This window comes from Odocoileus virginianus, chromosome 3, assembly GCF_023699985.2.
Source record: "Odocoileus virginianus isolate 20LAN1187 ecotype Illinois chromosome 3, Ovbor_1.2, whole genome shotgun sequence".
NCBI lineage: Eukaryota > Metazoa > Chordata > Mammalia > Artiodactyla > Cervidae > Odocoileus > Odocoileus virginianus.
In genome coordinates, this window is record NC_069676.1 from 4,605,312 (window position 1) to 4,632,264 (window position 26,953).

The following is a 26,953-nucleotide window of genomic DNA, read 5'->3' on the forward strand; positions in this document are numbered from 1 at the left end:
GCTACCCCCCAGGGCGGGGCGGGTTCTGTTTATGCAGGGTAGGCGCCGTTGAGTCAGAGGCGGGCGGGGGCGGATGTGGCTGGCGCGGAGCAGAGGCAACCACCCGGGGTCTGTCTAGTGGACACAGTCGTCCCCTACCCGGCACCTTTGGACCCGGCGCGGCCCCAGCTCCTCCCCGGCCTTCCTGCCATCATCTGGTTGTTCCCCAAACACACCAAGCTCGGGTCTCGCTTCTTGGCCTTTGCGCCGGCGGTTGCTGCTAGGAACGCCCTTCTCCAGGTCTCCGTCCCCAAATGTCACCTCCTCGGAAACATGCTCTGGACTTAATTCTGTGTGGCTCTGGCCGCTGTGTTTGTGACTGCGGTGGGTTCACTGTAGTGCCTCCTCCAACAGACTGGGTGTCCCCAAGGGTGAGCACTGTGCCCTGTTTTCAGCACCTGATCTTACAGAAGGGGAAACTGAGGCCCCCCAGAAGGGCAGCCGCTGCCCATAGGCGCCCGGCGGCGGCTGACTCAGGACTCGAACCCACGTCTGACCTCAGCCCACCGACACCTCCCCGGATCCTTCTTGTTCTTGTGTCCCACTTATCACCCCCAGGCAGGTGGCCCATGGCCTTATCAGAGGCTGCCAGAGCCTGGGCTCTCATCTGGATCCAGAGTAGCCTCTCTCTCCACAGGGCCCAGCATCTGCCAGGAGCCTGCCTCCCCACCTGACTCCAGCGCTCTGAGCCCAAGGCCTGGAAGGACCTTTCTGATTCTACTTGTCTGAGACCTTCCCCTCCATTCTGCCGCACAGAGGCCTCTCTCAGCCCAGGATCACAGCAGTCCCCTCCCCATGGGTGACCTCCACTGAGTGCATTCTTCCCCTTGGCCTATGGACCGCTGAGTTTAAATCCTGGCTCACCCCCCTTCACTCTGTAGCCCCAGGCAGATGGTTTCACTTCTCTGAGTCTCCCCATCCTACCCTGGTCAGGTTCTGGGGAAGAGTCATCATTATATTGGCTGTATATATATTGGCTGTATATATATTTAGCAGGTGCTCAATCCATGTTCATCGCACAGGGAATGGCCCTCCTCACTCTTGTCACCGCCCCCTCTGGACCATGACCGACAGTCCCATTGGAGCCTGGCCCCTACAGGGTGCTCTGGTCCTGGCTATCCACTTCCCTGCGGGCCAGGCCTGGGCCCTGCTCCCTGCAGGATCCCTCTGTGGGTACCAGGTGGGACAGGTGCAGATGTCCGCAGAGAGGTGTGGCGTCCAGGCCCAGGAGACCCCTAGGCCAGGATGGGCTGGGCTCACCTCGACCCCCACATCCGGTCTGGAATCCCCAGGGCCCGGGTGTCCACTGCCAATGTTGTCCACCAGCCACACACAACAGGCAGCAAGTGGGCGGGTCCTGCTTTATTTGGAACCGGCAATGACCCCTCTCCTGGCTGCCCCACACCCACCCGGGGCCTGGAGAGAGCCGAGGGTGGGGGAGGGGCGTGCCGGGGAATCGGGGGGCCAGAGGAAGCTCCAAGCTCCCCCAGCGCCAAGCAGGGAGGAGGCAGATCTGCCCTCGCCTGCCGTCTGGCCCTACTCTCGGCCCGAACAGTCTGGGTGGGGTGCAGTGGTTCGGGCCCCAGTCCACTCAGCCCAACTCAGCTTCGGCTCCTTGAACTCCAAGAGGCGCCACTGTACAGGGCTTCTTGGATGGCGTGGAAGTGGCGGCCACACGATGGCCAAAATTGAGGGGTCCGGTGGCAGGCAGGGCTGTCACCCGCAGTCTGAAGGGGCCACGGGCGGCCACCAGTGGGGGGGACTCCGAGCCACCTGGTCTAGGGGGCCGGAGCCAGGCCAGGGCGGCAGGGCGGGCGGGGGCGGGCGTATGGCTTGGGCAATGAGGCCAGGCAGGGCCTGCAGGGAGGTGCCCAGCGCGTCCAGGCGGCTTTCGAGGGCAGCCAGGCGGGCCTCAAGCTCCTCGTGCTGGGCGTGCAGCTCCGACATGAGGTCGTACATGACGTTCTGGGTCTGCCGGACAGAGAGGCGGGAAAGAGAGGAGAACGCAGGTGAGAGAGGGAGGGGTGGGCCCAGGGACGGCAGGGCGGCCCCGGTTGGGCGGCGACCCACTCACTGGGCCTAAGCGAGGGGCAGCAATAAGGGCTCTGCGGGCCAGCCGAAGGTCTCTTGGGTGGGCCCCAGGGAGCGGTGGGAGAACAGGTGAGGCGAGATGCAGGTCCTGAACGCCAGGCTCGGGGCCAGCAGGGAAGGTCCGGGGCCCAGCGAGTGTGACCAGAGTGGCCCTGAGGGGATGAACTAGCCACATGGTGCATAAAATCAGAGGCTGGTCTTGGGTGATTCTGGACTGACGTTGCTCCAGGCTGGGAACACGAGGGGAGGAGGCTAGGTGAACTGTCCTCCTCTTCCCACATTAGACTGGGGAGGGGATGGGGGTTCCGGGGAGAGGTGACCACCCCAAGCATCTGACTCCATCACCAGGGGACACGACCGCCACAACAGTCCCTGTTACACCAGGTGGTGGGGCGTCTCTGCCACCTCGGCCGCTTCTCACAACCCAGCAAGCGGGGGTGTCCAGACAGATGAGCCGGGGAGTCGTGGGGGGCGGCGGGACACACGCGGACAGCCCTCGGTGCAGATGTCGCTGTCGCCATCAGGTGGCGCTCGACCGTGGTTCCATTCTCAGCCCAGCTCCCTGCAGACTAGACCCTCCTGCCCCCACCTCCACCCGCCCTCCAGGGGCGGTCCGCAGCTCACCACCCATTCTGGGGCTCGGGCTTGTGTCACGCCACCCTCCCTGGCCATGCTCTGTGGGAGGGAGACTGCTCATCCACGCCACAACACCTTTCTGCACTGTACCCACAGCCTCTCAGCCCCGAATCTTTACCTGGGCTGTGCCTTCCACCCTACTGTTAGTGTAAGCAAATCCCATCCCAGGGTGAACAAATGCCTCTGGGGCCTTCCTAGGGCCACAGACCCTCATCCCAGCCTGCCTCAAGGGACCACACAGTCCCCAAGGCCAGGGAGTAACATCTGGAGGCATCCAGCCCTCCGACTGGAGAAGGAAATGGCAACCCCTTCAGGTATTCTTGCCTGGAGAATTCTGTGGACAGAGGCGGCTGGCAGGCTGCAGTCCGTGGAGTCACAAAGAGTTGGACACGACTGAGCAACTGAACGAACAGCCGCTGGCTGGTTCTTTTTGGCCCTCTCTGAGGTTTAAGCTTTTTTTTTTTTTTTAAGGTTTACATTTTTATTAGAATATATATTTTGTTTTTGTTGGAGAGATACAAATTAAATCAGCAACCTTGGAAAGCATTAAAATTTAATACTGGAAAACATTTTAACCTCGTTAAATTTTTAAAAAAAATTAGAAACCATATCATCCAATCCAGTGAAAGACTTACTTCAAAGAAGCCTTCCTTAAATGTATTTTGAGAAGAGCATACTGCTATAATTATAGGTTTAAATAACTTTAAGCAGTTCACATTTTAATCATCTATATTCATGAAGTAAGTGTGATAATGGATAATGCAGACTATAATATACCTGAGTTTTTCAAAGGCATTTAATATATATATATTTGGAGCTGTTATCTCATTCGCATCATATTAGTTGGCCAAGGACTTCTACATGCTCTTAGGATTATGATCTTTCTACTACCAACTGAATCATTTCTTCAGGCTTCTAGAATGTTTTTTCCTCTGTAACATTCCCTTCCAAATTAAGTTTATGTAAGTTAGTGTTAAATTGCATTCTTTTTTTAATGTTGGCCATACTGCATGGCTTGCGTGATTTCAGTTCCCTGACCAGGGATTGAATCTGGGGCCACAGCAGTGAAAGCCTGGAATCCTAACCACTAGGCTACTAGGAAACTCCCTTAAATTGCATTCTCTTGCTAATGATGAAGAGAGTGAGTCCAAAATGTGATGAGTATGACTAGTAAAATAGAAGAGGACTTCACATTTTCTAAGGATAATATTAAATTGGGCTCAGATCTATTAATTGACTAGGAGATGAGGCCAGTTAGCGAAGTTCATACGTGAACTATTTGTGAGAGGGCAGATGGGAGCTGAGAAGAGCGTGACAAATATACTAAGAGCTTGCCCGCCTGAAGGTGGGGCAGTTGACATATCTTCTAATGGATGAATAGAAAGCTAGAAATCGGATGGGACCTGAAGTTAGAACTAACAAACAGATCCATTTCTAACACAAACTGATCTTACAGAGCTCTGGCAATTAACTTTAATCTCCTCCAAGATATTTAATTGCTATACAAATAAGCTTTCTCCTGAGGCTCCGCTCTCTTGCTTATTGAGTCACGCTGACTCTTTGCGACTGCATGGCCTATAGTCTGCCAGGCTCCTCTGTCCACGGGATTCTCCGGGCAAGAATGCTAGAGTGGGTATCCATTTCCTTCTTCAGGGGATCTTTCCCACCCAGGGATTAAACCTGTGTCTCCTGAATTTCCAAGTGGATTCTTTTACCACTGAGCCGCTTGCAAGTCTATAATTTGAACTTATATTCATAGCAAAAGAAATTTGTTTTTCTCTTAAACTTTAGAGCCTGTATGTAGCTGACATTTCTAAATATGAAAGTACCACTTCACCAATTTAGCCCACTACTTACATATTCTTATTAGAGCTATTAATTAAAAGCGTAAAATAGCCACCAACATTCCAAAGTAAAGATTTTACACACAGATGTAGATTTCTGGCATCTCTCTAACAACTGGAGCCTCTGGTCACAGTGGACCCTTGCAGACACGGCTCATGTTCACAGTGGATGCTCCCTGCCCTGCATCCCTGGCCTGTACCATGGGCACCAGCACTGCTCCTCCCTCCCTGGCAGGAGCTGGGCCTGGTTCTTTACTGAGCACCCCTCCTCCCCCTCCTCCCCCTCCTCCCCCTCCTTCTCCTCCAGGCTTCCTTGATGGCTCAGATGGTAAAGAATCTGCCTGCAATGCAGGAGACCCAGGTTAGATCTCTGGATTGGGGAGATCCCCTGGAGAAAGGAATGGCAACCCACTCCAGTATTCTTGCCTGGAGAATCCCTTGGACAGAGGAGCCTGGCAGGCTACAGTCCTGGGGTCACAAAAGAGTCAGACATGACTGAGCCTCCCCTGAAGGCCCAACCACCCCCTTCTGGCCCCCGGGGCTGCCCCACCTTGCCCTGCCCTTCTTACCTTGGCCAGGTCTGCGAGTGTGTTGGTCTGGTCATTCAGCTTCCCTTGCTCAATCTTCACACTCCGGAGCCTGGGGGACAGGTGGGCAGGTGGGGTTGTGAAGAGGCTGCAGTGGGGTCAGGGGTCTTCCATGCAACTCACCCCACCCAGAGTCACCTTGTGGGGTGTGCAGTCGGGGGATGAGGGGCAAGCTGGAGGTCCCCTTGCAGCCCATCCCCTCCTGGCATGCAGGGGGCAGCAGGGCCTGGGGGATGGTTCACACATGCACCAACCCCCAGGGAAAAGACTTACTTCTGCGCTCTGGTGGGACCCGGCGGAGCAGAGAGAAACCACAAGGCAATTTTAATCTCAGCACAGCTGGGCGGCCCGTACCCAACCCGGCCCACCTCCCATGGGCGGCACCCCAGGGCCAGACTGGGGGCCCTAGACAGCAGAGGGGCAAGCGCCCTTGCTCTTGGGAGAGGTCCAGCCTCTGAGGGGGTGGTGCCAGCCCTCAGGGATGCAGCCGCTCTCTGCTTCCTCTCTCCAGCAGTGCCCTCCCACCAAATGCAGCTGCCTTCAGCCCTGCAGCCGCGCTGTATGCCAGCCTGTACCGAGCTCCCGGCCCTGGAGATGGCATTTAGTCCAGAAAACTGTGCCCACACATTTCCTGAGGGGGAAACCGAGGCTCAGAGCGGGCAAAGCCAGCGCCTACTAGCCTCCTACCAGGACTTGAGCCTGCACTGCCGCTCAGCCTCTGAGACCTTGGCCCTGTGGACGGCTCCCTATGCGGGCGTGCGGGTTTGTCCTCACCCCTTCTCTCCGCCCCTGCTGTAGCTAAGCCAGCCCAGGGAGACCATTTCAGGCAGGACTCTTTTTTTCCTCCTCACTGGTCCAAATTCAAGCCCTGCACATCTAACAGTGACAGACGCTTGGAGAGGACCCTTGGGTCCCACCCATCCTGGGTGTTATCGGGACCCCTGGGAGGACCCACTTCTCGGTCTGGAGAAGTGGAGGCAGATACAGGCAACCCCAACACTGGAAGTCTGGGGGTGCCCTGGAGAGGATAACAGAGCCACAGACATGCCTGCCCTGGGGAAGTCATTCTTGGCATCTCTGGAACCTTCCTGTTACAGGTTGAATGGTGTCCCCACAAAAGACATACTGAAGTCCTAACCTCCAGCACCTCACAATGTGACTGTTTGGAAATGGAGTCTTTACAGATTTAATCAGGTTAAGATAACTGGTATACTGGTATCCTTATAAAAGGGGGAAATTTGGACACAGGGAAGGAGAATGATGTGAAGACATAGGGAGAGCATGTGAAGATGAAGGATCGGAGCAATGCTTCTATGAGCCAAGGAGCGCCTGGGGCTGCCAACAGCTAGGAGAGATGCCTACGACAGATCTTCCCCTAATGTCCTTGGAGGGAGAATGGTCCTGCCAACACCTTGATTGTGGACTTCTGGCCTCCAGAGTGGTGCAATCACAAATTACGTGTACGCTGTATGCTGTGTCCTGTCTGTCCCCTCTGAGACCATGTCTTCCTTTCCACTGGCTGCTCACACCGCACTCCCGTCATGGGGACTCTCCAGCCCAAGAAGATGCCATGGCTCCCTCACACTTGTTGGTGGCACCTCTCATCTGCTGGGCACTGTGCTCCCACCTCCCACCCTTGTCCAAACTGTGCACACTCCTTGGTATGCATACCCACCTCTTGGTTTCCTACCCAAATCCCATCCATCTTTCAGGCCCTAGTTCAAATGTGCTTGATTTCATCAGCTGTTCTTATAAGGCCACTATTTGGGGGGGCTGGTGCAGGGGGACCTAAAGGTGAGTGAGATAGTCCTGCCCCAGAACAAAAGAACACAGGGAACTCACAGAGCAGGTGCCTTCTCCACTGACCTAACGTCCTCAATTCCTACCCTCCCACTTCTCCCAGAGAACTTTCAGGGATATCCCTGAGAGTAAGGTCCAGAGCAGAGACATGTCTGTGCCCCCCATGCCTGGCACACCAGTTGGTGGAGGAAATTCTTGTGGCTTAACCAAATGAACATATTGAGGATGTCAACAACAACACCAGTTCCCATTTTCAGAAAATACTGTGTGGTAGGCAAGTGCAGGCAAGTCACCTGGTCACCCCAACTGTGTTTCATCCACACTCCATTCCTGGAGAAGAGGGATGTCACCACTGTTTCCACTTTACAGATAAGAAAATGAAGCTTGAAGTAGCATAGTCACTTGCTCAGGCCCCACAGTTAGGTGGCAGAGACCAGACTGGGACCCTGTGGTCAGTAAACAACTTTGAAGGGTCAAGAAGGAGAGCTGTAGGGTCTTGTGAGGAAATAGGACAAACACCTGGGCACAGTGATGCCAAGTAAGTGGGGCACTGATTTCTTCCCCTGCTTCGTAGGTGATTATGGAAGCAGAGGTTGGGGGTTCCATGTGTTACTGAATACTTGCTCTGTGCCATGAACTATGCCAGGCATTTTTGCATATCACTCCATTTAGACCTCCCCACAGTCTTGTGAAGTAGAGATTGTGATCATGAGAAATTAATTCAATCATAACAGTAAACACAATGGATTAAACTCTAGCTAAACAACAAGGATGGTACAGTAAACACAATAAATGTTAACGGACTAAAGTCTCTAGTTAAAAGACAAGGATTATTGGGGCTCAAGGAGACTTCTAGGTCAATGAATCTGTTCATTATCTTGACTGTGGTGACAGTTTCATGGGGGTACACATATGTTAATACTGATCAAACTCTGCACTCTAAATAGCTGCAGTTGACTGTATGTTGATTATACTTTAATAAAGCTATTCTTTAAAAAGAGGCAAAATGAGTAACCAGGATTTAAGGAGTTAAAGTGAGCTAGCTGAGCTTCCTCACTCATGGTCTGGTCTTCTACAGCCACACTCTGCTACGCTGTGGCGCCCCAGTAGCTGCCCACACTAGCCATGACCTGGAGTCTCCCCACAGCAAGCTGCCTGACTCTCCTGCTCACACAGGGGTTGGCAGTGTTGCTTCCGATCTCTGTTCCTTATGGCTGACTTGATTGCCTTCCTGTTGTACTAGCTCAGACCCTAACACTGTTTGCCTCACTCTGATTCATCAGCCCCTGAGTCTGGTTGAGGAGTTATTAGGGCAAGAATCCATCTGATTTTCCCAGGGAAGCCCAATTGTGAATGAGGTTTTCCAGAATGTAAGAGCTGGGGATACATAGGCTCATTCTGAAAAGTGCCTTAAAATGCTTAAAAATTTTAAATCAGCTACTATGTGACTCAACTCTAATTTATTGTTGAGTGCCGGATCCCACAGAATTTGGACCTGTTTAAATTCTAGACTGTGCACTGTCCCATACCTCCTATATGTAGCTAGTGAACATTGAAATGTGACTTGTCTGAATAAAAACAGGTTGTAAGTGTAAAATACCCACCAGATTGCAAAGATTTAGTATCAAAAACTTTCTGAAATATTAATGATTTCTATATTAATCACATATTAGTAACTGATAATGATTTTTATATATTAGGTTGAATAAATATATTAAAATTAATTTCACTTATTTCTTTTCACCTTTTTAAGACGTGGGTACTAGAAAATTTTAAACTATGTATGTTACTCACATAATATTTCATGTGGACAAGTGATTGGCATATTATGGTTTATAGGCCAAATTCTGGGCAGCTGTTTGTTTTAGAAAACACAGTTCTATTGGTTCATAGTCACACCCATTCACCTTGCTGCCTTCGCTACAACAGCAGAGCTGAGTAGTTCCAACAGAGACATTCTGGCCCACAAAGCCCGAAATAATTAATATCTGGTCCTTTACAGAAAAAGTCTGCCAACTCTGGCTGAACATTGGATTCCCCTGAGGAACTTAAACTTGAGCTCAGGCTGTATCCCAGACTCTACTGTAATTGGCATTCGGTATGGCCTATGGGATTTTAAAAAGCACTCCCTAGGTCACTCCAATGAGCAGTCAACATGAGAACTACTTGATTAAATAATTCTCAGGAAAAAGGGAAACAGAGAAAATTAAGTGATCTCTGATTACCACACATGATCATACAAACCAGGCCACAGATTTAATTCTGAGCTTCCTGGAAGGCAAAGCAAAAAGGGGAAATTGCTTTAGTGCCCAAGGGAAAGGCATTTTGGCTATTCCAGAGAAGAAAATATGCTTCCTGCCACTTATGTTGGGTGGTCTGCATGATTTATCAGAGGTGATTGTCCTGGAAAAGGGCTGGTCCCACTATCCCACCCAGCACAGAAGCCGTAGTCCCCAACCAACTGACCGCCCGGAAGGGGAATGGTCATGATGTATGTGGCCACGGCGAGCTGTCTGGCCTAGTCTGCAGCCTCCTCCCCGCGAGCCAGGGCTGCCTCTGTGCCCGGTGGACACAGAAACGCGAGTGGGAAAGGTGCTGGACTTACTGATGGATGGCTTGGAGGAACTTACGCTGGTGTTTCCGAACCCGGGCCTGGTCTGGCTTTTTCACCAGCCTGGTGTGTTTGTAGATGAGCCACGTCTCCCTGAGAACGTTAGCAGCGGCGTTTTTTACCTGAGGCCAAAGAAAGAACATTTCCTTGCTGCTGCTGCTGCCGCTCAGCTACTCAGCTGTGTCCAACTCTCTGTGACCCCACAGACTCTAGCCCGCCAGGCTCCTCTGTCCATGGGATTTTTCAGGCAAGAATATTGGAGTGGGTTGTCATTTCCTCCTCCAGGGGATCTTCCCGACCCAGGGATCAAACCTATATCTACTGCATGGACAGGTGGATTCTTTACCACTGAGCCACCTGGGAAGCCCCGAGTAGACACAAAACTATGGAAGGCTCTGGAAACTTCTGGAAGCTTCCAGAAACTCCCAGAAACTGGAACGGAAGTGTCCCTCTGGGGCCCTGGGGCTGTAAGGCAGGGCCATGTTTAGCCAGCCACATCTGTACTCTGTGTGTGTGCATGCACGCGTGCCTGACAAACATCGCTCACCACAGGCCAGACCCTTTCTATACATCTTGCTAATATTAACTGGGTGAATCTCCACATGGTGGGATCTCTCTCACTTTATATATGAGGAAACAGGCACAGAGAGACCCATCTGCTGAGGTCATACAGCTTATAAGCTGCACCCAGCTGCCTGGTGATGACGCCCCTGCCTCTTGTTGAGCGGCCCGCGGCTGGGCTGTGACTGAGCGTGAAGTGGACAGCTGTGGCCACAGCCACGACTCTGCACAGCTCAAAGGCGTTCACACGGCGGTGCCGCTCAGGGCTCTCTGGGCACACACAGGCAGCAGGGTGAGACCCAGGGGCACACGTGCAGAAGTAAGGTGGGGAGAGCCGGCCCGGAGGACCAGGAGGAGAAATGGCCGTGAGGGGCTGGTGTCCGTACCCGCTTGGTGAGCTGAGTGTCCATCATGAAGTTGTGCACGTGTTTCTCTGCCTTGGTGAGCTCCAGCTTCCGGGCCACCACAGCCACCACGAGTGCCGTGCAGCCAGCCCCCTGCATGAAGAAGGTGAGGGGGCATGTCAGAATCCACCTCATACAGGTCGCAAGTAGGACCCCCTCCCTCCTCCAGGACGCCTTCCTGGTTCCCCCCTCACCTTTGCCCTCCAAACCTGCAGGGTTGGCAAATCTCATGTTCTGAGTTCACTGACTCCAAACCCCCCTTGCTTAACACCACTGAATGTCCAGGGAGTCTGTGCCATACATTAGTCCGTTTGATTCCCAACAACCACAGGAGGCAGGACCACTCTTATCCCTCTTGGGCAGAGGGGAAAAGTGAGGCTCAAAGATAAGAAAAAGGACAAGATGCAGGCAGAATCTGCATTGTGCATTTGGGGCTGATGCCCATGGAGGTGGGAGGATGGGAAGAATTCCATCCGGGCTTTGGGGTCTACATGATGGAGACAGAGACCCAGCTGACATGTTGCTGACCGGTAATGCAGCTAACTGGTAGGGTCAGAGGGTGGTGAGAAAGAAGATCAGGTCAGCCGACCATGGTGGGGCGTTCTCAGGACAGAAGAGGCAAAGTGTAGGTCCCAGGATGCGGGGAAGTAAAAGGAGGGGTTGTCTCCCCTGTGGTGGGGCTCCTGCTCTTAGCAACCACCCTCCCCAGTATGTCCTGAATGGCAGCCAGTCCCCCAGTGAGGGAAGGAGGCCAGAGAGGACTTGTTTGTCCACTTGGCAGCCGCCTGAGAGGCAGAAGGGCAGGCGGGAGGACCCAAGGAGGAGGGCGAGGCTGCCAGGCAGGAATGGGGGCACAGTGAAAAGTGATGGAGGAGGGAGAGAAAGGAGGCATTCAGCCTTGAGAATCGGGATCCTGGGAACACAGGACATCCAGCTGTCGTCAGCCCAGCAGTGGCCAGGAGGGGGTGGCAGGGGCCACCGAGGGGCCGCCGAGGGGCCGGAAGGTGGCTCCCTGACTGTACCAAGGCTCTCTCTGGCACCTCACCCGCCCACTGCTTCCTCCTGTGGTGCTGCATACAGGATGGAAGGAAGGAAGAGACCCAAACCCAGCCCCGGGGAACCAGGGGAGCGGCTAGTTTTTCTTACAGATGGAAGCAAACATTTACGGGGAAGGGTGGGCACAAAGTCTCCCCTTGAGGAGATCCCACCATGCATTTCTGGCCAGGATATGGGTCTTGGGAGGACTCAGGAGTCTGTGTTCAAGAAAAGCTCTGTCTAAAACATTCTCTGACATAAATCGTACCAATGTTTTCTTAGGTCAGTCTCCCAAAGCAATAGAAATAAAAATAAACAAATGGGAACTAGTCAAACTTACAAGCTTTTGCACAGCAAAGGAAACCACACACATACACACACACACAACACACACACACACACAAAAAGAAAGAAAAGACAACTTACGGAATGGGAGAAAATATTTGCAAATCATGTAACAGACAAGGGCTTAATTTCCAAAATACACTGACAGCTCATACAACTCAACAACAAAAACCAGCCCCGTTGAAAAATGAGCAGAACACATTAATATATATTTCTCCAGAGAAGACATACAGATGGCCAATAGGCACATGAAAAGATGCTCAACATCAGCAACTGTGAGAGAAATGCAAATCAAAACTATAATGAGGTACCTCCTCACACCTGTCAGAATGACCACCATTAAAAAGTCTACAAATAACAAATACTGGAAAGGGTGTGGAGAAAAGGAAACCCTCCTACACCGTTGATGGGAATGTACATTGGTTCAGTCACTACGGAAAACAAGTGTGGAGGTTCCTCAGAAAACAGAAAATGGAATTACAGCAATTCCAGCAATTCCACTCCTGGGCATATATCCAGACAAAACTACAATTCACAAAGGTACATGCACCCCTATATTCAAAGCAGCACTATTCACAATAGCTAAGAAGTGGAAACATCTAGATATCCACTGACAGACGAATGAATACAGAGGATGCAGTACATACATACAATGGAATACTACTCAGCTATAAAAAAGAATAAAATAAGGCCTCTTGCAGCAACATGGGTGAAACTAGATAATATCATACTAAGTGAAGTAAGTAAAAAAGAGAAAGACAAATACCACATGGTATGATTTACAAGTGGAATCTAAACCGTGGCACAAATGCACCCATCTGCAGAACAGAAACAGACTCAGACATGGAGAACAAACGTGTGCCTGTCAGCTGGGAGAGGGAAGTGGAAGGGAGGGAGTGGAAGTGTGGCGTTAGCAAATATAAACTATTATATATAGAATGGATAAACAACAAGGCCCTACTAATATAGCATAGGAGACTATATTTGGTATTCTGTGATAAACCACAATGGAAAAGAATATGTAATAAAAAGGATGCTTTATGTGTATAACTGGGTCATTTTCTATAAGCAGAGATTGGCACAACGCTGTAAATCAACTATACTTCAATAAAAATTAAAAAAACAAAAATCCCTGTCAACTGGGGCACAGAACATATTGGGAACCTCCATGTGGAATACTATGCAGCCAGGAAAAAGATGGGCTGATGGCCAATGTGCCACACAACAGCACAGATGCCACATCCAGCAAAAGACTCTGAGTTTAGAGGAGGCCATGCTGGGATGCCTTGAAGTTCAAGGATGAGCAAATGTGTGTTTTATAACATATTGGAAGGGGGTGGGCCATGGAACAGTGACAGGGAGGAGACACACTTGTACAAGGATGGAAGAGGAGACAGTAATAGGAGAATAAGAAACAGAAAGTGGCTTGAAAGACCAAGGTGTGGCTTCATGTGACCCCTGGCTATGTGGTAACAGAAGAGCAAGAAATATCTCTGGGTATAAACACTCCTGCATTTGCTGGAGTTGAGGGCCAGGAGTGAGCTGCAGGCTAAATACCAAACTGATTTTCTGGAAGGAGGCTCATCCCAGTGGAGAGAACATGGCTTTTCTGTTTCACTGTGGGTTTTCTGGGTTTAAAGTCATCTTATCTGAATACTTTGGTTTTTTTAATTTGTAAAGTTCATTTGAGTTCTTCCCTGGTGGCTCAGTAGTAAAGAACTTGCCTGCCAATGCAGGAGGTGCAGGTTTGATCCCTGCATCAGGAAGATCCCCTAGAGAAGGGAATGGCTACCCACTCCAGTATTCTTGTCTGGAGAACTCTATGGACGGAGGAGCCTGGCAGGCTATAGTCCAGGGGGTCACAAGAGTTGGACATGACTGAGAGACTGACATTCTCACTTTTCTTCATAGCAGTGGTTCCAGGGGGGGTTGCTGATAAGGCTCAAGAGTGTATGCATTCCTTTAACCTGGCCTCAGGTGGTCTCTGGATGAGCTTCTGTGGTTCTTGTGGTTATCAAACTGACCTCTCTGGAATGAAGACTGCTTCACCAAGTATTTCATCATCTTCCATTGGTTGGAGGTTTTAGTTCTGTAGAAGAGCTCAAAGCTACTATGATGTGTCTCCTGAGGCAGAGCCGGGACCCTGCCCCAGGGCGGCACTGTGGTTTCCCGGCTGCTCCTCTCCTGAGGGCCGTATCCCCTCCCCTGATCAGCAACTGTCTGAAAGGTTTCTGTGCCCACAGGGTCCTGCTCAATTTCAATTTGTGAAAAAATTAACACAAACAAGCCAAAGGAAGCCAACCTAATTCCCCCCATGGTTCTCCCCAGGCCACTTATTTTCCTTTGTAGAGAAATGCATTTGGCCATACAAAAGTCCGTCATCATCCCCACCTTGGTTTTCTTTCCTCCCGCAGGAGGAGGGGCTGTGTTTCCATTGGGTCCACTCAGCCCCCTTCACTGCACGTTGACTGTCCCATGCTGCACCATCTCCCCAGGCCCACGGCGCTCTCCCCTCTTCGCCCCTTGTCTCTTTCTTTTTGGACACAAGCTGGGGGTACACATCCTCCTCTGGCCCCCACTGGGTCCTTGCTTCTACAGGCTAAGCTGACCCAGCCCTCTCTTAGTTAAAAGGCATTATGCATGTTTCTTTATGTTATTTCACAATCTACTCCAGCACACCACCCCCAGCAAATTAAATTTGTTGTTGTTCAGTTGCTAAGTTGTGTCCGACTCATTGCGACCCCGTGGACTGTAGCCCACCAGGCTCCTCTGTCCGTGGAGTTCTCCAGGCAAGAATACTGGAGTGGGAAGCCATTCCCTTCTCCAGGGGACCTTCCTGATCCAGAGATCGAACCCAGGTCTCCCGCATTGCAGGCAGATTCTTTATCGCCTGAACCACCAGGGAAAACTCCACCCTGGAGCCACTGCCATGAAACCCTTCACCAAATCCTCCCGGCTTGGGACACACAGTTTTGAGGGGCACAAGCCTGCTGGGTCCCCTTTCGTCTGGCAAAGCAATAAAGCTATTCTTTGATATTTCACCCCAAACTCTATCTTCAAGATTTGACTTGAAATCAGTGCACAGAGGCCAAGTTCTGGCATCAAAATGAACATGTTAACTGGGGGCTAGGGATAGGTGTTCCCGACCATATGTCAAGTAAGTCATAATTCAAAACATGGAAAAGCACTGATGGAGATCGAAGAAGCTTGGAGAGAAAGAAGGTTCCAGAAGGAAGGGATGGACAAGGAACCTAATGATCGAATCATGGTAAAGACAAGGCACCAGACGTCAAAGGTTGCCCACACAAGCAGACGAACATAGGAAGACTTTAGGGACGACAAGGTGCCGCCTGGGCCCACAGAGTCATGAGATAAACTTCACACCCGAGGGGCTCAGAGGGATGTCAGCACACCCTGAGTGTTAGGCGAGGATGGGGAACTGGGTTGTGACGGCAGGTTCAGGGGGTATTGACTGGGTATCTGAGGCATTCATGGCTTTAGGCATTTCACAAAAGTGAAGGGACTGAGTCCCTGCAAGAAGCAGAGGGAGTGGGCACTGGTTACAGCCAGGGAAACCAAGGCACAGAAGCATCGAGCCCCTCGCCCTGGATCCAAGGACCGTGAGTTAAGTGGGCTGTGGGGCATAAAGGGGCAATGGTGACTCTTGGTTCAGAGTGGACCACAGCATCTGGCCTGGTGGGCACAGAAGACGCTGTATGACTCAGGCTGGAAGGAGACAGAAGAGATGTCCCCTGGAAGCCTAAGGGCTGGATTTCATGTCGCATCAGAGGGAAGGGGCAATGGAGGGCTGACACAGGGAGGAACTTAGAGCAGGCCCAGCTTGAAATGGGGTGAGCTCCCGTCAGTGGGGACATGCAGGGGCCCTCGCCCTTACCATGATGCCGGTGAGCAGGCACACGCCCTTCCCGCAGTAGGTGTGGGGCACCATGTCGCCGTAGCCGATGGAGAGGAAGGTGATGGAGATGAGCCACATGGCCCCCAGGAAGTTGCTGGTCACTTCCTGCTTGTCGTGGTACCTGAAGGGGAGCCAGGGAGAGCCTAGTCAGTCCACACTGGTCCCTCTGCCTTTATCACAGCCCCAGGGGCCGTGCCAGAAGGCAGGGCCCTGGGTCCATCTGACTGCACGGGGGCCTTGACTGCAGGAAGCTGACCACGCTGGAGGCTCAAAGTGTCCAAAGCGTTGCTTCAGGGAAGTGTGGGGCAATGGTTAGTAACCAGGACAGCCCCATGGTCCTCCTGAGGATACCACAGGGCAGAGGGCACCCATACCCTCCTCCCAGCATCCCTTCCAACACCCTTCATTCCCCTGACTGCCAAGCTGCTCGTTATGGGGCAGACAGGGGTCCAGGGGAGGGAGCGTCCACATGTGTCCACGCATAAGCACACGATCCCCCTCCCAAAGACAGACACATAGACAGACGCAAACACGGGTGGCCATGGGCACCAGAAGCGGCAGGAAGTAGAGGCAAGGATTCAAGTCAGACACCAGGAAGAACTTCCCTAATCAGCAAGGCCCTGAGGAGGGAGGAGGACTCCACGGGGGGACAGAAGCCTGGAGGAGCAAGCCCTGGGGATGGGAGTCCTAGAACAGTCAACATGTGGAAGGCAATTGCTCCAGCTTCAGGCCTGAGAATCTTCTGGTGTTAGGAGGGAAAGGCGGCAGCATGTTTAGCTCTGGGGAGAGACCTGGGACTCAACTTTTGTTATTCAAGAGGACAGATTCCAAGGCCTTGCAAAGGGACATGATTTTTCCCAGTCAAAGCCAAGCCTGAGACCCTGGCTGCACAGGCTACGAACTGGTGCTATCTATGGTCAGCCCAGGCTGACCACAGAGGCTGAGGGACTGGTGCTCTGGATCTGGGGGTGGTTCAAAGCTTTGCTCCAGCCCAGTCCCCTGCCTGCAAAACCCCTCCAGCTCAGGGAGGTCAGGAAGCCCTTCCCACACGACCCCTCTCCTTTTGGGCCACAGAGGCTGGGCAGGGGGAGCTGCTGGGGAGGGCTGTTCCAGGCAGAGGGGGCTGGGGTCAGGGGCTCAAGATAAGGAGGAGATGGAGACTTCCCTGGAGGTCCAGTGGTTAGGACTCCGAGCTTCCAATGCATGGCACACAGGTTCAATCCCTGTTCAGGGAACTAAGATCCCACATGCCATGGGGCGTGACCAAAAAAAAATTTAAAAGACAAGGAGGAGATGGAAACCCAAAAGGTGGGAAGGAGGGATGGAGGCCTTTCCATTCAGCCTGGGCTTCCAGGCTGCCTGCTGGGTGAGGGGCGCCAGGGACAGAGCCTCGTCTTTCACTGTGGCACCTGAGCCTGAAGCTGCACCAGCTTCCACTTCTCCAGAGACCAGCACCCTATACCCAGGAGGCAGGAGGAGCCAGGAACCTATCAGCCGTCGGCCATGGGCGCGGAGGCTCCAGGCCCGGCTGGAGCTCTGGTGGGGGCTACAGGGTCACCCCGGACCAGGGAGTTGGGGGCATGCAGGAGGTGGGGTGGGACAGAGCCACGGGGGTGAGCGAGGCGGGCGAGGGGGCGTCAAGCGGGGTCTCAGGGCTCAGAATTTAGGATTGGCTGCCCCTGGCCTTGCCCCGTGCCCCGCCCTCACCAGGCGCCCCTGCAGTGACCCAGCCTGGACCTCAGCCATGCCTGCACCCTCTCCCACTCCCCAGCGCCCAGCCCTCGGGTCTGTGGGAGCTGGCACGCAGGCACATCAGGGGAATAAGGAGCCCTCATGTGACCCTCAGCCTTGGGGACGGGAAGAGCTGGGCCCTCTCTGCCAGGAGCCCCTCATCAGGCGGAGGCGGGGTGGGGGAGGGGACAACTGAAGGGGTGAGGATTGGGGTTCTGGGGACAGGTCCGGCCCAGGGACCTCCCAGGAAGCCCAGTGCCAGCACCACCCATTACAGCCCCTACCCAGCTCATCAAGAGGCAAGAGAGACCCCCTCCCAGACAAGGCATTTCGCTGCCCTGAGAGATCCAGGGGGACCGTTCCCCCTCCATGAAGCCCCGGGGGAGGGAAGCAGGCATTGGGCCCTCAGGGTGTCTCTTTAGCTCCTCGGAGCCTCATTGTTCTCATCTGTAAGTTGGCTGGATGGCCCTGCACCGTCCAAGGCCCGCATGGGGGTCTGAAAAGCTGGGACTGTGTTTGTTCATCCCAGACCCACTGAAGGAGCGGTCCCTGCCCCTGGGGCCAGCCGCCTCAACAAGGCACCAGAGCTAAACTCCTCTTCCCTCTGCTGCCCCCTCCTTGGTGGCAAGGGCCCGAGGGATGCCCAGAGCACCAGGCCCGAGAGTGGCCCAGGCCCACCTGGCTGGTGGCACTGGGACAGCTCTCCCCACGGCCCGTGGGCTCTGGGCGGGTCCCGGACACCCGCCTCCCCTTTCTGCTCCCTCCCCTGGTGGCAGCTGATCTTAAATTCCTGGCGGGCAGGACAGCTGGCAGCTTTGCACACATAGGTCGGCTGAGGGTAGGACTCACATGTTTTCCCTACAGTCCGGCAGGGTGGGCAGAGGGGAGAAGGAGAGCAGGTTAAATTGTGGGGGACGCAGGTGGATGGAGGGGGCCCCTGTTCCTGCTGCCTCCACCACCCTGGGCCAGAGACGGGGCCAGTGGAGGGGCCCCTGGAGGGAGGGGAAGCGGGAAGAGGGATGGGGTCCTGGAGGGGTGAGGGTCAGGGTAGGAGCTGGGGGTGGCTGGGGACACAGGGCTGGAGTCCCAGGGATGAGGAAGCTGCATGTGAGAGTCGCTGAGGCCAGGAACCAGGGGGAGGGGTCAGCAGGATCAGGGGTCACGGGGATGGAGCCATGGGTGGGTACGGGGTTCAGCAGGGTCAGAGTGGCGGCTGGGGGAGCCCTGGGGTCACTAAAATCGTGGATGGGCCTGAGGGTCATGGGGGGTCAGGGCCCAGGGGGTCAGGGGCGCACCTCTCGCAGACCCGCACGGTCCAGGCAGCGATGATCCAGGAGGAGATGCTGAAGACCAGGAGCACAGTGCCCGGGCAGATGGTCATGAGCGTCTTCATGACGAAGCGGGTGTTGAAGGTGATCTTGTTGAGGGCTCCGATGCTGCGGCTGGAGGCATCCGTGAAGATCTTACTGTGCAGCAGCATGACGCGGCCCAGCAGGTAGAGGCGCAGGAACATGGGCACCGACAGCAGCACGTCCACGTCGGCCTCGGCCGCCGACGGCGCGTACGTGAAGGCCAGCCGTGCCGTCCACGTGAAGCGGTAGTGGCCGGGCACCGGGTGGATGGCGCACACCGCCAGCTCCAGGGAGATGAGGAACACGCGCTCGCACGTCATGGCGATGCGCCAGTCGTCCGCCCCGTTGTCCACCATGAACAGCTGCGGAGATCAGGTGAGCAGGACGCAGTGGGTGCTGGACATGTGCCCAGGCCACGGAGGGAGATCCCAGCCCCAAACCGCATCCGCTTTTATAACAAACATGGCCTCAGAGGCGAAACCCCCTAGTGCTCAGGGTCGGCCACAATTCAAGCTAAAGAGGGCACAGGTGTTCCCCCAAAAGTCAAACACAGAGTTACCAATGACCCAGCCCTCCCATTCCTAGGTATATGGGCGAGAGAGATGAGAACAGTTATTCAAACACATCCTGTGTGCGTGCAATCACAGTAGCACTGTTCACAGGCGCCCAACGTAGAAACTACCCAACGTCCATCCAGGGATGCAGAAACAGAATGTGGTCCTTCCACACGTGGAACGTGTCCCAGCCATGAAGAGGGGTGCAGCATGGGCATGCTACTCCGTGAAGACATCATGCTGAGTAAAAGAAGGCAGTCACAAAAGGCCACCGACTAGGGTGAAGGAGGCAATGCTGCCGCCTCAGGAGGCCTGGAAGGTGGGGCGCTGAGCCAATGAGCATCATTCTCCAACCTTCACACCCAGTGGAATTTGCCTGGGCAGGTCTGAGACAAGTTTAGGACCTGTCACTCCTCTCCTTGCACATTTTTCGGCTTCAGGGATGGGAATGTCTATCCTATGCTAGTCCCACCACTATACTTTGGAAGCACACAACTTATCTGATTCACAGCTGGAGGAATATTTTGTCTCCAGAGGAACTGTACCTCAAGTCTCACCCATGTCTGTTTTAGATGATACTTAGCCTGCCAATCTAGGAGATGTAAGAGACGCGAGTTTGATCCCTGGGTCGGGAAGATCCCCTGGAGTAGGAAACTGCAACCCGCTGCAGTATTCTTGCTGGGATAATCCCATGGACAGAGGATCCTGGCGGGCTATACAGTCCATGGGGTTGCAAAGAGTCAGACACAACCAAGTAACACAACACACACATGTAAATATAATCTTTCTTTCTTTTTTCCTTTGACCGCATGGCACAGTACATGGGATGTTACTTCCCTGACCTGGGATCGAACCTGGGCCCCTGAAGTACAGGTGTGGATTCTTAACCACTGGACCACTGGGGAAGCCCCTAGATGATATTTAAAGGAGATTTTGGACTTTGAGTTGATGCTGGAATGTGTTAAGACTTCGGGGGCTGCTGGGATTGATGCATTTTGCATGGGAGAAGGACATGGATTTGGGAGGTGGGCTAGAGGGTGAAGAGTTATGGACTGAACTTTGTCCACTCAATATTCAACTGCTAAGGCCCTAGCCCTCAATACGACTATATTTGGAAATAGGGCCTTTAAAAATATAATCAAGATTAAATGAGGTCATAGGGGTTGGGCCCCCATCCTACAGGACTGGTGTCATTCTAAGAAGGGTATATACAGGGGTATATGTGCATAGAGGGGTGTATGTGAATAGAGCAAAGGCCATGAAAGGTCACAATGAGAAGACAGCTGCCTTCAAGTCAAGGAGAGAGCCTCAGGAGAAACCAACCCTGCCAGCACCTGACCTTGGGCTTCCAACCTCCAGAGATGTGAGAGAATACATGTGTGTGTCAGTCACTCAGTCATGTCTGACTCTTTATGACCCCGTGGACTGTAGCCCGCCAGACTCCTCTGTCCATGGGATTTCCCAGGCAAGCATACTGGAGTGAGTTGCCATTTCCTTCTCCAGGGGATCTTCCCAACCCCGGGATTGAACCCAGGTCTCCTGCATTGCAGGTGGATTCTTTACTGTCTAAGCCACCAGGGAAGCCCATGAGAAAATATACTTCTGTTGTGTAAGACGCTCGGCTGTGGTGCTGCAAACATACAGTGCTTCATTCTTTTCTGCTTTGCTGAACAGTATGCCATTGTATGGATGGACCACCATTCGTTTATCCATACATCAGTCAATGGACATTTGGGGGGTTTCCACCTTTAGGCAATTGTGAATAATGCTGCTCTGAACACGTGGGTACACGTTTTTGTGAGGATGTAGTTGTTTCTCCTGGGTGTGTAACTTGGGGTGGAATTGCTGGGTCATATGGTAACTCCATGTTTAACTGTTTGAGGAACTGCCAGGCTGCTGTCCCTTTAGAATTGCTTCCTTCACTTCAAGGGTCACCATCCTCCTACCCCAACCCCTAGCCAGACTGAGGACCCCTCCCGTGTACCAGACTCTGGGTGTCCACTGACAGGTCTGCATACAGTACAACCTAGGTAGGATTTTCCTACACCCACCTCCTGCCAGGCTGTGGCTCCTTGAGGTCAGGGGTCATCAAAGGCCAGAGTCAGAAGCCAGATCTGACCCCCTTTGGTGTCCCCGGGCCCTGGTGCTGGCCTGTTGTGGTAACACCTGCCTTACAAGCCCTGAACTTGGCTCTCCAGGGACCTGACCAGCTTTTGATCAACCCCTGAAATAGAAGAATCCCTGGCACATGAGAAATCTTTCAAACACAGGTCCAGTGGACTAGGGAGGAGCCTGGTGCCACAGACACGGACTCTGTGGCTGCAAAACCTCAGAAGACCCCAGGGCTGCACAACCAATCCACGTGCACCTCAGAAGCCCAGCCCACTGCCTGCTCTCTCACTGTTTCATCTTCTTTACCAAATTATCGATGAAAAGTAAAATGATGACAGGCATTCCAGGAAATTTAGAGTGATCTAAACAGTGTGTTTCCATGGAGATCTCCCCCATCACCCCCTTCTATAAAGTCGCTATTGATCCTTCTATGTTTTAGAGGGTTCCCAGGTCCTGGGGGCTTCCCAGCTGGCAGTAGTGGTAAAGAACCCGCATGCCAATGCAGGAGATGCAAGAGACGCGGGTTCAATCCCTGGGTCGGGAAGATCCCCTGGAGGAGGAAATGGCAACCCACTCCTGTATTCTTGCCTGGAGAATCCCATGGACAGAGGAGCCTGGCAGGCTACAGCCCAAGGGGTCACAAAGACTTGGACACAACTGAACGTGCACGCATGAAGGTGGCTGGTGTGGGGGGCTCTGGGGTGCAGAGAGGGGAGCTGTCCTAAGCCCACTGAGCACTGACCTGGATCTCTCGGGCATGGTAGAGGATGACCAGGCCCAGCAGGATGACCGTGGAGAGGCTGATGAGGCATTTGAGTGCAAATGAGTACAGGGATTCCTGGGCAAAAAGAGAGCAGAGTGCAGGACAGACACTGTGGAGGTGGGCAGCCCTCCTGACCCCCGACCTGGTCACTTCGCTCGGGAAATGAAGCTCCGGTCCTTACTCCTTAGGCTTGGGCGCACAGCAAGGTGGCACTTCAGTTTATAAGGCCAGGCCTCACGTGGGCACAGCACTTCATAGTTTATAAAACCAGGCCTCGAGCAGACGCAGCACTCTACAGTTTACAGGCTGACTTAGCTCTCATCTCCCTCCGTCCTGGTATCCACTTGGGGGACCCACAACCAGGCTCATAACCTGGCCCAGCTGGCCCTCGAAAGGAGCAAAGTTCCTTCCCTGCTCCTCAAAGCGGGTCTTCTCTGGTGCTCCCCTGTCTCCTCCGGGCCTGACCTGGAAGCAACCCCCTTCCCACCTTCAGCGAAAGCGCAGCCCCACGGTGCAAGATGCAGGGAAGGGGCTGGAGACTTCAGGCCCCACCCGAGGCCTTCCTGCTGCCCCCAGGGGGTGGAAACAACAGGAGGCCCTGGGTGCCCCCCACCTTCCCACCTCCAGGGTCCCCTCAGCGTTCCCCGCCCCCCTCTCCTAGGGCCAATGTGGTCCCAGACCCCAGGCCCAAGGGGGTCTCGGGGAGCCAGGTGGGACCAGCAGGGCCTCCCCGGGGTGCCAGGAGGAAGGGCCAGGCCTACCTTGGTGTAGACCCCCCAGGACAGCTCCGTCTCTGTCACCATGACAACGATGCCGAACATGCCAAAGATCAGGGCATAGTCACTGAGGCGCTTCCGCTTCTCAAAGAGCGCCCTCCGGTGGCCCAGGCGGTGGCCAACGCTGGGGGGCTTCCTTGAGCCCCTCTGTCTGACCGCCTCATCTTCTTCCTCATCTTCCTCCTCTTCCTGGTCCTGGGGCTGCCCCCGGGGGCTGCCAGGCGAGGGCTGCGCCGGCTCGCTCTTGGCCACCACCACCTGGATGCCTGGGCCATTTGGAGGCTGCGGGGGGTGGCCGGCCTCGGGGTCCAGAGGATCTCGGCCCGGGGACACCCAGCCCGCCACCTAGCGGCCGTCCCTCGCAGCCACTGTGTCTGTGGCTGTTCATGACTATGTGGGTGCTGACGTTGGGCTTGCTGCCGGCCGCCTGGGGCCTGGCATGGCTCAGCCACCGGGCTCCCGCGCTGACCTGCAGGGCACAGGGAACACGGTCATGTCAGGGCCTGGCCAACTGACCAGATGGCTAGGGACCCCCACCCCAGAAACCAAGCCAACCTATGCCCCTCCTCGGCTCAAAACCTCCACACAGGACGCCCTGGGGGTCCAGGGGTTAAGAAGCCGCCTCCCAATGCAGGGGCTGTGGGTTCAATCCCTGGTCGGGGAAACAAAGATCCCATACGTTGCAGGGCAACTACAGAGCCTATGCACTCTGGAGCCCACATGTCACAACTAGAAAGAAGTCTGTGGCCCACAACGAAGAGCTCAAATGCTGCAACTGAGACCCAATGCAGCTAAAAATAAGTAAATAAATATAAAACAAAAACAAACCTCCCCGTGGCTCTCCAGCACGATTGGATAAAAACTCCTCACTGTGGCCAGGAGGCCTCTATCGTCTGGCTCCTACCCACCTTATCCTTCTCACTTTCCCAGAGTCACTCCCTTTCAGCCACACTGACCTCCCCATCACCAGGTTCCAGCAAGCTTGGTCCTGCTTCAGGGCCCTTGCACACTCTGAGGCGCCTGCTGCACCCTCTGCCTGGAACACCTTCCTACCAGATCTTTGCCCGATGACTTTTCTGTGTTTCCAAGTACCTAAAGCAATGGATGCTAAAAGCAATAAACACCTAAAGCAATAAACACAGGCGACACTCAGTAAACACCTCTGAAAGCCTCAAGATGGAATTCTGCCGGCTGGTTTGCCTGGGAGGATTAGAGGCCACCTAAATGAGCCGTCTGGAACCACCTTAAGGTGGTCTTAAGATAAGACCACTTTACCTTAGCGTACCTGTTTCCTGAGAAACTTGTATGCAGGTCAAGAAGCAACAGTTAGAACCAGACATGGACTGGTTTGAAATTGTGAAAGGAGTACGTCAAGGCTGTATACTGTCACCGGGCTTATTTAGCTTATACGCAGAGCACATCATGAGAAATGCTGGGCTGGATGACTTGCAAGCTGGAATCAAGACTGCCAGGAGAAATATTGATGACCTCAGATATGCAGATGATTACCACTCTAATGGCAGAAAGTGAAGAGGAACTGAAAAGCCTCTTGATGAAGGTGAAAAAGGAGAGTGAAAAAGCTGACTTGAAACTCAACATTCAAAAAACTAAGACCAAAAAAAAAAAAAAACTAAGATCATGGCATCCGGTCCCATCACTTCATGGTAAAAAGAAGGGGGAAACGTGGAAACAGTGACAGATTTTATTAATATTTTCTTGGGCCCCAAAAGCACTGTGAATGGTGACTAAAGCCATGAAATTAAAAGACACTTCTCCTTGGAAGGAAAGCTGTGACAAACCAAGACAGTGTATTAAAAAGCAGAGACATTACTTTGCTGACAAAGGTTCATACAGTCAAAGCTATGGTTTTTCCAGTAGTCATGTAGCGATATGAGAGTTGGACCATAACGAAGGCTGAGCATTGAAGAACTGATGCTTTTGAATTGGGGTGTTAGACAAGACTCTTGAGAGTCCCTTTGACAGCAAGGAGATCAAACCAGTCAATCCTAAAGGAAATCAGTTCTGAATATTCGTTGGAAGGACTGATGCTGAAGCTGAAGGTCCAATACCTTGGCCACCAGATGAGAAAAGCCAACTCATCAGAAAAGACCCTGATGCTAGGAAAGACTGAAGGCAGGAGGAGAACAGGGGGCAACAGAGGATGAAATGGTTGGATGGCATCACTGACTCAATGGACATGCGTTTAGAAAAACTCCAGGGGATAGTGGGGGACAGGGAAGCCTGGCGTGCTGCAGTCCATGCAGTTGCAGAGAGTCAGGTAAGACTTAGCAACTGAACAACAGGTGAGCCGTCAGGAGATGGTTCCAACCCAGGCTCGTCTCCCTGACTTCTAGAACCGTGGACAAATTAATCTCACTCTACTGAGCCTCCAATTCCCTACCACTACCACGTAGAGTTGTCCAAAGGCCTGAACATACTTACACAGTCAAAGGGTATGGCCAGGGAGATATTAGGGACCATGACTATGGCTATGAGACCCTCAGCTCCCTCCTGCCTGCATTTCAGGACCAAAGGAACAATCCAGAATTTAATTCTAAGATCTCAGAATTGAGGAATGCCCTGGCAGTCCAGTGGTTAGGACTCTGTGCTTTCACTGCTGAGAGACCGGGTTCAATCCCTGGTCAAGGAACTAAGACCCCACAAGCCAAGGTGTGGCTAAAAATAAAGACATAAAATTTAAAAAAGAAAAAATCCCAGGGAATTCCCTGGAGGTCCAGGCATTAGGACTCTGTGCTCTCACTGCTGAGGAACGGGTTCAATCCCTGGTTAGGGAACTAAAAACCCTGTAAGCCATGTGATGCAGTCAAAAAAACAAAAAGATCCCAGCACCTTGGTCTGGTCCTGCGACCGTGGGCCAGCCTCAGTTTCCCCACAAAGGAAACTGGCTACCGAGAAGCAGACAGGCTGATATGCTCTGACACCCTCAGATTCCGCGCCTGCCTGGGGCCAGGCCCCATGTGCCACATGCAGGAGCAAGGACCTTGAAGACGGTGACAAGCACAGGATGGGGCTGCCTGCAGTCCAGCCTTGCCAGACCGTCCACTGCTCCACCCCAGCCCACACCCTCACTCCTCACCCCCACGGGCACCCCCAGCTGCCACCACAGCCTGAGTTTACTGAACACCCACTACATGCCAGGCTCTGTCCTTCACACAGAGTTTTCTCCTTAATTCTCACAACATCCCCCAAAAAGGGGTCCTAGGATTTGGCCTGTTGTACAGATGGGGAAACTGAGGCACCAGTTTCCCTTCACTGCGCGGTGAAGGGTCCGTCTCCTTACAAGGCAGATTCCGCATCAGGCTGCCTTGTGGGATTCTCCCAAGAAGCCAGGCAGCAGTGGGCTGTGGGTCCAGTGCTGTCCTCTTGGGAAAGGCTAAGCTAGCATGTGCTGGGGGTTTGGGCGAGGGGGCTGCGTGCGGAGACAAGACACCTCCCTGGCCCTGAAACCACACTCCTGGGGGTGAGAGACTCAGACAATGTCACAGGACACACCACGATGAGCAAGGTTGCCAGGCGAGACATGGATGACCTTGGCCAGGGCACCAACCACCGCATGCCCTGCAGGACTACCGGTGTCCACGTCCACCCCGCCCCCAGACAGTACATGTCCCCAGACGAGGGTGCCAGCACACAGGAAGAACCCGAGAAGCATGAGTCTTAGGGCACGTCCCGCTTCCATCCATCCTCCCCACCAGGCTGTGGCCACCTGTGACCTGACACTTCACAGTTTATAGGAGCTGGCCCCCCGTGGGCCCAGGACATTACAGTTTGTACG

At 53.5% G+C, this 26,953-nt stretch overlaps 1 protein-coding gene across 1 annotated transcript in view; it reads right to left on the reverse strand.

Moving 5' to 3' along the window:
* Positions 1-1,383: 1,383 nt before the first annotated feature.
* Positions 1,384-26,953, reverse strand: part of KCNN1 (potassium calcium-activated channel subfamily N member 1) — a 28,487-nt gene continuing 2,917 nt past the window's right edge. The window contains 10 exon segments of the mRNA XM_070461905.1: positions 1,384-2,010; positions 5,180-5,249; positions 5,471-5,479; positions 9,603-9,730; positions 10,556-10,666; positions 15,849-15,990; positions 18,896-19,314; positions 22,361-22,456; positions 23,143-23,487; positions 23,489-23,626. Coding sequence (XP_070318006.1) covers positions 1,756-2,010; positions 5,180-5,249; positions 5,471-5,479; positions 9,603-9,730; positions 10,556-10,666; positions 15,849-15,990; positions 18,896-19,314; positions 22,361-22,456; positions 23,143-23,487; positions 23,489-23,626 — 1,713 coding nt within the window. The 3' untranslated portion in view covers positions 1,384-1,755.